The 14792-nt window shown below is 38.5% G+C and overlaps 2 protein-coding genes across 2 annotated transcripts; both read left to right on the top strand.

Moving 5' to 3' along the window:
- Positions 1–4269: 4269 nt before the first annotated feature.
- Positions 4270–5202, top strand: LOC308340059 (olfactory receptor 7A10-like; the record flags this gene model as incomplete). The annotated part of the gene is made up of 1 exon (XM_080799220.1): positions 4270–5202. The coding sequence occupies one exon, from the start codon at positions 4270–4272 to the stop codon at positions 5200–5202; it is 933 nt and encodes a 310-aa protein (XP_080655346.1).
- Positions 5203–13379: 8177 nt separating this feature from the next.
- Positions 13380–14312, top strand: LOC308340052 (olfactory receptor 7A10-like; the record flags this gene model as incomplete). The annotated part of the gene is made up of 1 exon (XM_080799208.1): positions 13380–14312. One exon carries the CDS (start codon positions 13380–13382, stop codon positions 14310–14312), a length of 933 nt encoding a protein of 310 aa, XP_080655334.1.
- Positions 14313–14792: the final 480 nt, after the last annotated feature.

The raw sequence follows: 14792 nt of genomic DNA, 5'->3' as shown, positions 1-14792 counted from the left end.
TGGCAGAAAAGCCACTTCCTTCCTCAACATTCTCTGGAGAGATCTAGATCTTAGAAACCAGCCCTTTATCTGAAATGTCATCTGCAAATAACTTTTCACATTCTTTGGATTGTCTCTTAGTTTTGTTGACTGTTTCCTTTCCTGTGCAAAAGCTTTTGATCATGAGGAAGCCCCAAAAGTTCATTTTTGCTTTTGTTTCCCTTGCATTTAGAGATGTGTCTTGAAAGAAGTTGCTGTGGCCAAGATCAAAGAGGTTATAGCCTATGTTCTTCTCTAGGATTTTAACAGATTCCTACCTGATATTGGAGTCTTTTATCCATTTAGAATTTATCTTTGTGTACAGTGTAAGAGAATGGTCTAGTTTCAGTATTCTGTATATAGCTGTCCAATTTTCCCAACACCATTTATTGAAGAGACTTTTTCCCACTGTATATTTTTTCCTGCTTTGTCGAAGATTATTTGAACATAAAGTTAAGGGTCCATTTCTGGGCTCTCTATTCTATTCCATTGGTCTCTGTGTCCGTTTTTGTGCCAGTACCATGCTGTATTGGTGATCACAGCTTTGGAATGTAGCTTTAAATCAGGCAACATGATGCCCCCTGCTTTGTTTTTCTTTTTCATCATTCCCTTGGCAATTAGGGGTCTTTTCTGGTTTCATACAAATTTTAGGATTGTTTGTTCCAGCTTTTTGAAAAATGAAAACGGTATTTTAATAGGGATGGCAATGAAAGTGTAAATTGCTCTGGGCAGCATAGACATTTTCACAATGTTTATTCTTCCAATCTATGAGCCTGAATTATTTTTCCATCTTTTTGTGTCTTCTTCAATTTCCTTCATAAGTGTTCTGAGTTTCTAGAGTGTAGATCATTTACCTCTTTTGTTAGGTTTATTCTTAGGTATCTTATGGTTTTTGGAGCTGTTGTAAATGGCATTGATTCCTTAATTTCTCTTTCTTCAGGTACATTGTTAGTGTATAGAAATACAACTGATTTCTGTGCATTGATTTTTTTAAAATTTTATTTATTTATTTGACAGAAAGATTTCACAAGTAGGCAGAGAAGCATACAGAGAGAGAGGAGAAAGCAGGCTCCCCACTGAGCAGAGATCCTAATGCGGGGCTCGGTCCCAGGACCCTGGGATCATGACCTGCACCAAAGGCAGAGGCTTTAACTCACTGAGCCACCCAGGTGCCCCCTGTGCATTGATTTTTTATCCTGCTACCTTGCTGAATTGCTGTATGAGTTCTAATAACTTGGGGGTGGAGTCTTTTTGGTTTTCTACATAAAGTGTCATGTCATCTGCGCAGAGAGTTGGACTTCTTCTTTGTGAATTTGAATGCCAGTTTGTTGTCTGATTGCTTTGCTAGGACTTGTAGTAGTATGTTGAACAATAATGGTGAGAGTGGGAATCCCTGCCATGTTCCTGATCTCAATCAGAAGGCTCTCAGCTTTCCCCCATTGAGAATGATATTCACTTTGGGCTTTTCATAGATGGCTCTTATGATATTGTAGTATGATCGGTCTATCCCTATACTCTGAAGAGTTTTAATCAGGAAAGGATGCTGTATTTTCTCAAATGTTTTCTCTGCATTTATTGAGAGGGTCATATGGTTATTGTTTTCTCTTGTATTGATGCACTCTATCCATGCGGATTGATTTTCTGATGTTAAACCACCCTTGTATTCCAGGAATAAATCCCACCTGGTCATTGAATAATCCTTTTAATATATTGTAGGATCTTATTAGCTAGGATCTTGTTGAGTATTTGGCATCCATGTCCATAAGGGATATTGGTCTGTAATTTTCCCTTATTTTTTTTAAAGATTTTATTTATTTATTTGACAGAGATCACAAGTAGGCAGAGAGGCAGGCAGAGAGAGAGGAGGAAGCAGGCTCCCTGCGGAGCAGAGAGCCCGACGTGGGGCTCGATCCCAGGACTCTGAGATCATGACCTGAGCCGAAGGCAGAGGCTTTAACCCACTAAGCCACCCAGGTGCCCCTGTAATTTTCCTTTTTAATGGGGTCTTTGTCTGGTTTGGGGATCAGGGTAATCCTGGCCTCAATAGGAAGAGTCTGGAAGTCTTCCTTCTGTTTATATCTTTTGAAACAGCTTCAATAACTGGCATTATTTCTTCCCCATGTGTTTGGAAGAATTCCCTTGGGAAGCCATCTGACCCTGGGAGATTTGGGAGGTTTTGGATCAGTTTCAATTTCATTGCTGGTTATTGGTCTATTCAGGTTGTTGATTTCCTCCTGCTTCAGACTTGAAAGTAGTCTATAGGTTTCCAGGAAAGCATCAATTTCTTCAAGGTTGGTTAATTTTTTGGCATACACTTGTTGGTAATAATTTCTTTTTTTTTTAATTAAATTTTTTATTTATTTTCAGCGTAACAGTATTCATTGTTTTTTCACCACACCCAGTGATTTCTAATAATTGTTTCTATTTCCTTGGTGTTAGTAATCATCATATCTCCCCTTTCATTCATAATTTTATGAATGAGTAAATACCTAGTAGTGCAACATACAGTGTGGGAGAAGATATTTGCAAGTCACATGTCACATAAAGAATTAATGTCCAAAATCTATAAAGCACTTATCAAACACAAGACCCCTCCAAAAAATAAAGTTAAGAAATGGGCTGAAGACATGAATAGACATTTTTCTAAAGAAGAGATGCAGATGGCCTACAGACACAAGAAGAGATGTTCAACATCACTCATCATCAGGGAAATACAAATACATATCAAAACCACAATGAGATAAAACCTCACACCAGTCAGAATGGCTAAAATTAACAACACAAGAAGCAACAGAGTTTGTTGAGGATGTGAAGAAAAGGGAATCCTCTTGCATTAGTGGTGGGAATATAAACTGATGCAGCCACTCTGGAAAACAGTATGGAAGTTGCACAAAATGTTAAAAGTAGAGCTACCCTACAACCCAGCAATTGTGCTACTATGTATTTTCCTGAAGGTTGTAGGGCCTTTTGTATCTCAGAACCCTCTGGTCTTTGCCTAAAAGATATCACTTCTCAAAATATATTCATCAAATGCAGGAAAGCACTTAACACTGTAACACATGTCCTCTTAGGGAAATGGCTGAATGGACAGGAGTTCCTAATCAGAGATGTCAGGTAACAACTTCCCTTAAATGGGGTAAAATCTATTCAAAAAATTTATATTTCTTTCTTAATGGCAAAATATAAATTGTAGCATGTCACACTGTTAATTATGCCCATTTGCTACTAATGAAAACTACAACGCAGTATCACCTCACACCTGTCAGTATGGCTAAAATCAACAACACGAGAAATAAGAGTCATTGGTGAGGATGTAGAAAAAGGGAACACTCTTGCCCTTTCTTTGGAATGCAAAAAGGTGTAGCCATTCTAGAACACAACATGCAATTACCTCAAAAAGTTACAAATAGAACGGCCCTGTGATCCAGCAATTTCAATGCCAGGTATTTATCCAAAGAATACAAAATACTAATTCAAAGGGAAACATGCATGGAATGTTTTTAGCAGCAGTATCTACAATAGCCAAATTATGGAAACAGCCCAGGTGTTAGTCAGTAGATGAATGATAAAGAACATGTGGGAGATGTATACATCCATGAAATACCACTCATTCATAAAACAAAATGAAATCTTGCAATTTGCAATGACATGGATGAAGCTAGAGAGTATTATGCTAAGTGAAAGGAGTCAGTCAGAGAAAGACAAGTGCCACAAGGTTTTGGTCATATGTGGAATTTAAGACACAAAACAAATAAGAATAGGGGAAATAAAAGAAAGGAGAAAAAGCAAGAAAGAGACTCTTAACTACAGAGAACACCCTTCTGGTTACCAGAGGGGAGGTGTGGTGCATGGGTGACATGGGAGATGGGGATTAAAGAGGGGACTTGTGATGAGCACCTGGCATTGTATGGAAGTGCTGAATCACTGTATTGTCCACTTGAAACAAATATTACATTGCTGGTTAACTAACTTACATTTAAAGAAAAACTTTAAAAATGAAAAATAAAGGTTAATAAATAAATAAAAGGAGCCAATTTACTTGAAAATTTTTATGTTCCTTTTTTTCTTCTTCTTTTCTTTTTTTTTAAATTAACTTATTTCTTTTAATAAACATATAATGTATTTTTATCCCAAGGGGTACAGGTCTGTGAATCGCCAGGTTTACACCTTTCACAGCACTCATCATAGCCCATACCCTCCCCAATGTCCATATCCCCACTCTTCTTCTTTTCTTGTAGTCACCACCACTACATGGAAGCAGGCAATGAAACAGGAATTTCAGATTTTCTTCTTTTGGGATTATCAGAGGACCCAGAACTGCATTCCCTCATATTCGGGCTTTTGCTCTCTATGTACATGATCGCTGTGTTGGGAAACCTGCTCATCATTCTGGCTGCCAGCTCTGACTCCCACCTCCACACTCCCATGTACTACTTCCTGGCCAACCTATCCTTTGTAGACATCTGCTTCACTTCCACCACCATCCCCAAGATGCTGTGGAACATTCAGACTCAGAACAAAGTCATAACCTATACAGACTGCATCATGCAGATGTATTTTTTCATACTCTTTATAGACTGGGATGACTTTCTTCTGACTGTGATGGCTTATGACCGCTTTGTGGCCATCTGTCACCCCCTACACTACATGGTCATCATGAACCCCCAGTTCTGTGGACTGCTGGTTCTCATGTCCTGGATCCTGAGTGTTCTCAATTCCTCATTACAGAGCTTAATCGTGTTGTGGCTGTCCTTCTGTACAGAGGTGGAAATCCCCCATTTTTTCTGTGAACTCAACCAGGTAGTTGGGCATGCCTGTTCTGATACCTTTCTTAATGACATGGTGATGAATTTTGCAACTTTCCTGCTGGGTGGTGCTCCTCTTGCTGGGATCCTTTATTCTTACTCTAAGATTGTTTCTTCCATACTTAGAATATCATCAGCTCAGGGCAAGTATAAAGCATTTTCCACCTGTACATCTCACTTCTCCGTTGTCTCCTTATTTTATTGTACGAGCCTAGGAATGTACCTTAGCTCTGCTGCTACCCAGAGCTCACACTCAGGTACAGTAGCCTCAGTGATGTACACGGTGGTCACACCCATGCTGAACCCCTTCATCTACAGCCTGAGGAACAGAGACATAAAGAGGGCTCTGAGAATCATCACTGGAATTCCAGTGATGTAAAGGCCAATGGTCCTTGGGTTGAAGAAGTGCCCATGATTTCAGGGCTCACAGTCTCATAGCCAGGAACTACTATTCTTTTATCTGACCAGGAAAGTGGAATCTGTGTCTTCTGTTTCCTTTAATTTCCAATTGTCTGAATTCAACTTTTCCACACATTTAAGTAACTCACTTATTAATTTTCTATTTTGTCTGATGTAGACAGTATTCCACTTTCCATTTTAGAGCAGGTATGCCCAGGGTGAATTGCCTTAATTTAATTTCATTTTTCCCATATCCTTATAGACACTTCACTTTCTTTCTAGTTAGGAGAGATATCGTCCATCCCTGTTCAGTGTGAATCAGCTATACCAGTACCCTAGATGCTACCATCAATCATGCTCTGCTAGACTCCTTCCTTTCAACTGTATCAATGAAGTCTAACTGTATATAACAAACAGCACCTATTAAGGTATAATCTTGGGGCTCCTGGATGGCTCAGTGGGTTAAAGCCTCTGCCTTCAGTTCAGGTCATGATCCCAGGGTCCTAGGGTCGAGCCCCGTATTGGGCTCTCTGCTCAGTGGATAGCCTGCTTCCTCCTCCTCTCTCTCTCTCTGCCTGCCTCTCTGTCTACTTGTAATCTCTGCCTGTCAAATAAATAAATAAAATCTTTTTAAAAAGTATAAGCTTGACATTTGTGGTAAACACAGCATAACATAGTTATGTTTCACACCAGAAACGAATATAACTTTGTGTGTCAGCTACACTTCAACAAAAAATATTTTTAAAAAAGTATACATTTTGCTGCATAAAGGAGTTGTACAAAGTTTAGGAGGACATTCTGAATGATTCCATTTCTATACAATTCCAGAAAGTGCACAATAACCTTTAACTACTTTGTTCTGTAATTTATTAAAATTTAATACCCCTGAGCTTCAATTTTCTTATTTCTTAAGATAACATGGGGTAATAAAACTAATTTCAGAGAGACATTGTGGCTAATAAACAAAGGTGTGATCATATTTTGTAGGTCCCTAAAATATTCAAAGGAGAGTGAGGGGTATGATATGTGTGTATGTGTGTTCATACATATTTTTCTCTGAAGTAAACATCAGTACTCACATGCACCCACACAAAATCATTATTAGGCGATCTTTACTGTCAAAAATAGACTTGAGAGTAAGTGGGAGAGGATAAGAATGAAAATAATGAATATTTAGATCAGTGTGAAAGTTAAATATGTAAACATTTGGACACAAAGATTTAAGATAGAACAAATCGCCTTAAGGATTCACTTTTTCTATGTTAGTACTTGCAAGTCAGCATGGTTCATGGTATGGAAGATTTTCTGTATCAGCTATAGAGGCTGAACAACTCCAAAGTGACTTCAGGTTCCTTTTTCTACTTGAAGTAGGGCACCAACACAGTATATCCTTATCCATGAGAATATAAATAAATAAAATCCAAGGTTGAATTAATTTCCCTTGAGCAGTGTTATTGGATTAATATCTGGATTAGATTTTTATTGCGGTTGTAACACATGACAGTGCTGCTGCTTTAAAACAAACCTATTTATTTTCTGATAGTTCTGGAGGTCAGAAGTCTGAAATAGGTTTCCTTGGGCTAAAATCACTCTGTCTGCCTAAAAGTTAATTCTGGAGGTCTGGAAGGAATAGGTTTTTTTCTTGACTATTCCAGCTTTAGAGACACACCTGTACTCTCTGGCTCATGTTTCCTCCCTTTATCTTCAAGCCAGCAAAATAGCATCTCAAAATCTCTCTCTGACTCCGAGTCTTCTATCTCCCTCTTCAACAGTTGGAGGACCCTTGTGATCTATCAGGACCACCTGGATAATCAGAATAACTATATCCTAAGGTCAGCTGACTAGCAATGTTAATACCATTTGCAACTTTAATTATCCCTTGCAGTGACACAAGACATATCCAAAGATTCTGTAGATTAAAATGTGGAAATATTTTGGTTATTTTAATCTGCCTACTCGAAGTCTTTTTCAGAGGTATATGTGATGTCAACTCAGGGGCCCAAACTCTGGAGAATCAAACACGAAATTTACTGCAGACTGTAGGGTGAGTCCTTAGACTTTTCTCTCCAAACTACACATGAAGAGGTACACATGGCTCATTCATTAACATCACCCCAAAGCTATAAAAGGTAAAGCAAACCCTCAACCAAAAAAAAATCAATATCATCTCAAAGTTAAGGGAAAGTGCCAGGAGATTAGAACACTGAAAGGTCATGAGAAAGAGAGATACAGAACTGGATTCACCTGACTTCTAATCTGGTCTCTCAGGAGCAGAGTCTCAGCAGGAAAAGTATCCTTTCTGTCCAGACCAGTGGTCCACTGGGAATGAAGTACTCAGAGGTGGGAATAAAAATGGAAATGGTGCTTAATGAGCAGATATAGAGAGCTCCAAGTATTTCCTCTGCAGCAGAACTTTAGCAAGTAAAGCCTTGGACTGGCTGGGACATGGTTATTGCTTTTGTGTTCCTCAGTCTGGCTGGCAGACCCATGCTTCACTGCTTCCTGCTGTCCTGTCTGGGAACAGAGCTTGGGTGTCCATCATCAACTGTCCAGAGAGGAATTCAGGCCTCCACACAGAGACCTTCATCTTGTAGACCCCACCAGGTGAGTCTGAGAGCTCAGCAGGTATTTCAAGAAAGGATCTTAGAAAATGGAATCTGAGAACTCTTACTTGAGGTCACCTGAGACTAGGTAGACTCATTTATAATGAATTTATGTAGTGTGTTCAAAAGAGAAGTGTCCATTGGACTCAGCAATACAGACATTGTTGACAATATGTGGTGGGAATGGAAGACTCGTTGGATGAGATGGGGGAAGAGACTGGGGGGGAGGGGACTAAGGTGGTTCCAGTGACATTAGAACATAACCAAGGAGTTTTGCAGTTGAGGGGAACAAGAAACAGAGTATTAGGATTGGACATGTGTGTGGAGAACTTTTTAAGATGAGGTGATTTTGAGTGTGTTCTGTATCTGTAGAAAGACCCAGAACCATGCAGGTAACTATTCCCTTGCAACAGCTGTTCTTGAGACACACATTTCTCAGCATCTTCTCTCAATCTTAGTATTTACATGAAAAATGTGCATTTCATATGCAAAAAGGGGTACGCTAACTGGCTTTACTTTGTATTATTTCATTACCAAGAGGAGTGCAAATGATGTAGACATTCGTGAAAAGAAGAGAAAACGTGGCCAAATCTGTTCATTGGTGAAAATAACTCATTTACTGACAAGGAGGAACTGTCCTGTAAGTTTCTTGCATGTAGTGACTAATGCTGTCTGCCACCCTAGGAGGATGGATACTGCTATTCCCACTGTTTGAGTGAGGACATTCACATTTGGAATGGATTGGTTGTCTCTCCCAAGTTCAAACATCTTATATGTGATAGATCTGATGTTCAAACTTGTTTTCCGATTCCAAAATTTTTGCACTTAAAATCATTCAGAAAAGTATTTTATTATTTCATCTCTAAAAATCCCCTTCTATTGTCCTACATTATATATTTTCTGTTGTAAATTGCAGTTTTATTCCCTTGCACATTTTTCTAGAGGGATAGGTAATCAGTAAAATATCTTGACATCATAAAAATACCACTCCTTTCTTGTTTAGATACATTGTTATTTTCCAGCTTTGTTAAATATTCTGGGCATCAGGGCATGTGGCCTGGGACTGGAACGCTGTCAGAACCAGGGATGATTTCCGCTCATTACAGTCTCTCAGGGACCCGCTGAACTTATTAGATCTCCTTTAGCTCTTGTGTCCATTTCTTTCCTGTGTTTTATGAAACTCTTTTTTTTTATGTTTATTTAAATATAGGACACAATGTGATCATATTAAGATGGAACCACATGTTTCCTTGACTATGGGAGGCTTACTAACTAGAATTTAAGTACCATTTATACATTCCTCACGGTGAAGATAATCTGATGTTGACAGCTTGCCTTGTACCATTTCTTTAAGCATTATTGTGGCTGAGAATAAGAAAAGCATGGCAGTAATGCAGTGCCAGAAGGTCAGAGTGCATTGTGTGTGTGTATGTGTGTGTGTTTTGTGGGACATGAACACTCCTCAGAGCAATGATACCTGAGTTCATATACTCCAATACATGACCCTTAAAAGCCAGAATGTTAAACAACAGATGGAAATAATGAAGGGATCTAGCTCTATTCACAGAATACCTTGGAACACAATAAGATGCAAAGAACACCATGTGAAGGAAAGTCCCTATGTCTTAAACTCCCATCAGTGGCAGGAAAACCACCTCCATCCTCAACATTCTCTGCCACCACCTCTCATCTGTCTCCCTCTTGCTCATTCTCTCACCACACTGACTTCATTTTGAGATTTGCATAACTGAAATAAACATCTTCTGCTATGTTTTCCCTGATGGGCACACACCTGTCCCAGATATCCTTCTGCTTCCTGCTTAGTCTTTCTGGAAGTCTCTGCTAAAAATCTCACCTTCTTGACAGGTCTTCCTGAATTCTCTTTAAAATGTAGCCCCCTGGGGCACCTGGGTGGCTCAGTGGGTTATGCCTCTGCCTTTGGCTCAGGTCATGATCTCAGGGTCTTGGGATCAAGCCCCACATCAGGCTCTCTGCTCTGTGGGAGGCCTGCTTCTCCCTCTCCCTCTGCCTCCATCTCTGCCTACTTGTGATCTCTCTCTCTCTCTGTCAAATAAATAAATAAAATCTTAAAACAAATAAAAAACAAACAACAAAAACATAGCCCTCTCTCCATCCACTCATTTTATACCTTTTTTTTTTCCCTTCATAGCAGTTGTAACTGTCTAACATTAGTATATTATTTTTTATCATATATGTTCTTTCTCCATCCTCGCATTGTATGGACTTTTTTTCCTCCGTGTTTCTATTTAAATTCCAATTAGTTAACATACAGTGCAATATTAGTTTCAATTGTAGAATTTAGTGACTTAACACCTCCATAAACACTGGATGCTCATCACAAGTGCTCTCCTTAATCCCCATCTTCTATTTCACCCATCCCCCATCCACCTCCCTCCAACAACCCTCAGTTTGTGCTCTATAGACAAGAATCTGTTTCCTGGTTTACCTCAGTTTTTTCCTCCTAATCTGTTTGTTTGTTAAGTTTCTTATATTCCGCACATGACTGAAATCATATGGTAATTATCTTTCTCTGACTGACTTATTTCACTTAGCATAATACACTCCACCTCCACGTAGGTCATTGCAACTGACAAAATTACATTCCTTTTGACAGTTGAGTAGTATTTCATTATGTACATAACACTCTTCTTTTATTAGTCGTTGGATATTTGGGCTCTCACCATAGCTTGGCTATTGTTGATATTGCTGCTACAAACCTTAGGGTGCATATCAAATTAGTATTTTTCTATTCTTTGGGTAAATACCTAGTAGTGCAACCTATAGCATGGAAGAATATATTTTCAAGTGACATATCTCATAGAGAATTAGCATCCAAAATCTATAAAGAACTTATCAAACTCAACACCACCCCAAAACAAACCAGTTAAGAAATGGGCAAAGACATGAATAGGCATTTTTTCAAAGAAGGCATACGGATGGCCAAGAGACACATGAAAAAATGTTCAACATCACTCATCATCAAGGCAATACACATCAAAACTACAATGAGATACAACCATACAGAAGTCAGAATGGCTAAAATTAAAACACAAGAAAAAAAAAGATATTATTGAGGATATGGAGGAAGGGAACCCTCTTCCATTTTTGGTGGGAATGTAAACTGGTCCTGCCACTGTGGAAAACAGTATGGAAGTTCCTTAAAATGTTAGAAATAGAGTTACCCTACAACCTAGTAAATGAACTACTATATATTTACCCAAAGGATGTATGGACTTCTGTATCTTAGAACACTCCAGTCTTTGTCTAGAGGTCAGTACTCAATATATATTTCCCAAATGCAGGAAAGCATTTCTCATTAAAACTGTAACACCATGGGGTGCCTGGGTGGCTCTGTGGCTTAAAGCCTCTGCTTCTGCTCAGGTCATGATCCCAGGATCCTGGGATAGAGCTCTGCATCAGGCTCTCTGCTCAGGAGGGAGCGTGTTTACCCCTCTCTCTCTGCCTGCCTCTCTGCCTCCTTGTGATATCTGTCAAATAAATAAATAAAATCATTAAAAAGAACTGTAACACCTGTCCTCTTAGGGATGGGACTGAATGGATGGGAATTCCTAATCAGAGCTGTCAGGTAGCTTCCCTTAAATGGGATCAGATCTATACAAAAAATATCTATTTCTTTCTTGATGGCAAAATATAAATTGTACCATGTCATTCTGCTAATAATGCCCATTTGCTCCTAATCAAAAGTATAATGCAGTATTACTTCATACCTATCAGAATGGCTAAAATCAACATAAGAAACAAGAGGTGGATATAAAAGAAGTCACGTATTGCATGGAGCACTGGGAGTTACACCTAAACAATGAATCCTGGAAAACTGCATCACAAACTAATGATGTATTTTATGGTGACTAACATAACAAAAGAAAAAAAAAATAAAAAGAAACAAGAGTCATTAGTGAGGATGTGGAGAAAGGGAACACTCATGCCTTATTGGTGGGAATGCAAAAAGGAGCAGCCACTCTGGAAAATACCATGGAGTTTTCTCAAAAAGTAAAAAAAAAAAAAAAAAAAAAAGAACAAAACAAAAAAACAACTGGCCTATAGTCAGTTAAATCCCAATAAAAAGAGAGAAGGAAGGCTTTATTTGGTATAAATTTACAATCTAATTCTAAAATATGTATGTATGTGGGTGTGCTTTAGAAGAACTAAAATAATCTATCCCCCCCAAAATTTGAAGAATTTACATGATCTGATTTCAAGACCTACTGACTATTGCACGATAAAGAGGGAACCGACTTTGTAACAACACCGAGTTCTCAGTTTAATGTGCATAGCATATTTCTTAATGTGTTTATTTCTTTAATTTCTTTAGAATTGCTCTTCAGCTTTCATTGTACATATTGACATATATTTTGTGAAATTACACCAAATATATCACTTTTTGGGCAATATTTTAAAAGTTTATTTCAATTTCTAATGTTCAATGTATTATGTAGAAGTAGAATTGATAATTTAGATTTATCTTGTTATCTTTTGACCTTGTTAAACTCACTTACTAGTTTTGGTAACTATTTTGTAAAGACCTCAGAATTTTTCCTATAGATCTTCAATTGTCTGCAAATAGAGTATGTTTTACTTATTCCTTTTGAATTAGTATTTTATTTTTCTTTCTTTGTAAAAATGCTTATGGCATCCAGTACAATAAAGAATAGAAATTGTAAAAATGAATATCCCTCACCTATTCTTAATTGTAAAGAAAACACCTCCAGGGTTTTTTTTAACCAATAAATGTGATATTAGTAGGAATTTAAAAAAAACTGGCCTATCATCTAGCAATTTCACTGCCGGGGTATTTACCCAAAGAATACAAAACTATTAATTTAAAGGGATACATGCCCTGGGATGATTTTAGCAGCATTATCTACAATAGTCAAACTACGGAAACAGCCCAGGTGTCTGGCGATACATGAATGGATAAATACGATGTGGTGTGTGTGGTGTGTGTGTATATATATACATATATATATATGTATATATATACATATATATATATGTATATATGATGTGGTGTGTGTGTGTGTGTGTGTATCTCATAAAACAAAATGAAGTCCTGCCATTTGCAATGACATGGATGGAGCTAGAGAGTTTTAGACTAATGAAATAAGTCAGAGAAAAACAAGTGCCATATGATTTCAATCATATGTGGAATTTAAGAAACAAAACAGATAAGCATTGGGGAAAAAAGAGAGAAAGAGAGACAAACAAAGAAACAGAATCTTAACTACAGAGAACACACTGATATTTACCAGAAGGGAGATGGTGGGGATAGGTGGGTGAAATAGATGATGGAGATTAAGGACAGAATTTGTGATGAGAATTGGGTGATGCAAGGAACTGTTGAATCACTCTATTGTCGACTTGAAACAAAATTTACACTTTAGGTTAACTAACTGACATTTAAAGTACAAGTTTAGAAAATTTAAAAAAAGAGTAGAGAATAAATAAATAAAGCCTATTTACTTGGACAATTTTATGTTCTCTTTTTTTCTTTCCTTGTAGTCGCCTCTACCACATGGAAGCAGGCAATGATACAAGAATTTCAGAATTTCTTCTCCTGGGATTTTCAGGGGACCCAGAACTGCATCCCCTCATTTTTGGGCTTTTCCTCTCTATGTACATGATCACTGTGTTTGGAAACCTGCTCATCATCCTGGCTGTCAGCTCTGACTCCCACCTCCACACTCCCATGTACTTCTTCCTGGCCAACCTGTCCTTTGTAGACATCTGCTTCACCTCCACCACAATCCCCAAGATGCTGTGGAATATCCAGACTCAGAACAAAGTCATAACCTATGCAGGCTGCATCACGCAGATGTACTTTTTCATAATCTTTGCAGGCTGGGATGACTTTCTCCTGACTGTGATGGCTTATGACCGCTTTGTGGCCATCTGTCACCCCCTACACTACATGGTCATCATGAACCCCCAGTTCTGTGGACTGCTGGTTCTCATGTCCTGGATCCTGAGTGTTCTCAATTCCTCATTACAGAGTTTAATCGTGTTGTGGCTGTCCTTCTGTACAGAGGTGGAAATCCCCCATTTTTTCTGTGAACTCAACCAGGTAGTTGGGCATGCCTGTTCTGATACCTTTCTTAATGACATGGTGATGAATTTTGCAACTTTCCTGCTGGGTGGTGCTCCTCTTGCTGGGATCCTTTATTCTTACTCTAAGATTGTTTCTTCCATACTTAGAATATCATCAGCTCAGGGCAAGTATAAAGCATTTTCCACCTGTACATCTCACCTCTCCGTTGTCTCCTTATTTTATTGTACGAGCCTAGGAGTGTACCTTAGCTCTGCTGCTACCCAGAGCTCATACTCAGGTGCAGTAGCCTCAGTGATGTACACGGTGGTCACACCCATGCTGAATCCCTTCATCTACAGCCTGAGGAACAGAGACATAAAGAGGGCTCTGAAAAGAATCACTGGGGTTCCAGTGATGTAAAGGCCAATGATCCTGGGCTGAGGAAGTGTCCATGATTTCAGGACTCACAGTCTCATAGTGAGGAACTACTATTCTTTTATCTGACTAGGAAAGTGGATTCTGCACCTTCTGTTTGTTTTCTGGAATTTCTAATTGTTTGAATTCAATTTTTCCACACATTTAAGTAACTCACTTATTAACATTCTATTCTGTCTGATGTAGATTTTATTTATTTATTTGACAGAGCAGAGAGGCAGGCATAGAGAGAGGGGAAAGCAGGCTCCCCACTGAGCAGAGATCCCTATGCAGGGCTAGATCGCAGGGCCCTGAAATCATGACCAGAGCCAAAGGCAGAGGCTTAACCCACTGAGCTACCCAGGCATCCACAATTATTCCATTTTTATACAATCCCAATATTTTCCTGAACCTTGGTCACAAATGCCTGGAAATTTCTCTATCTTACATGGTACAGGTTGGATTTCTTAAAAGTAATTTTATTTC

This window comes from Martes martes (genome assembly GCF_963455335.1).
Source record: "Martes martes genome assembly, chromosome: 1".
Classification (NCBI taxonomy): Eukaryota; Metazoa; Chordata; class Mammalia; order Carnivora; family Mustelidae; genus Martes; species Martes martes.
Note: the sequence above shows the minus strand (reverse complement) of the source record. Positions and strands in the feature narration are given on the sequence as shown.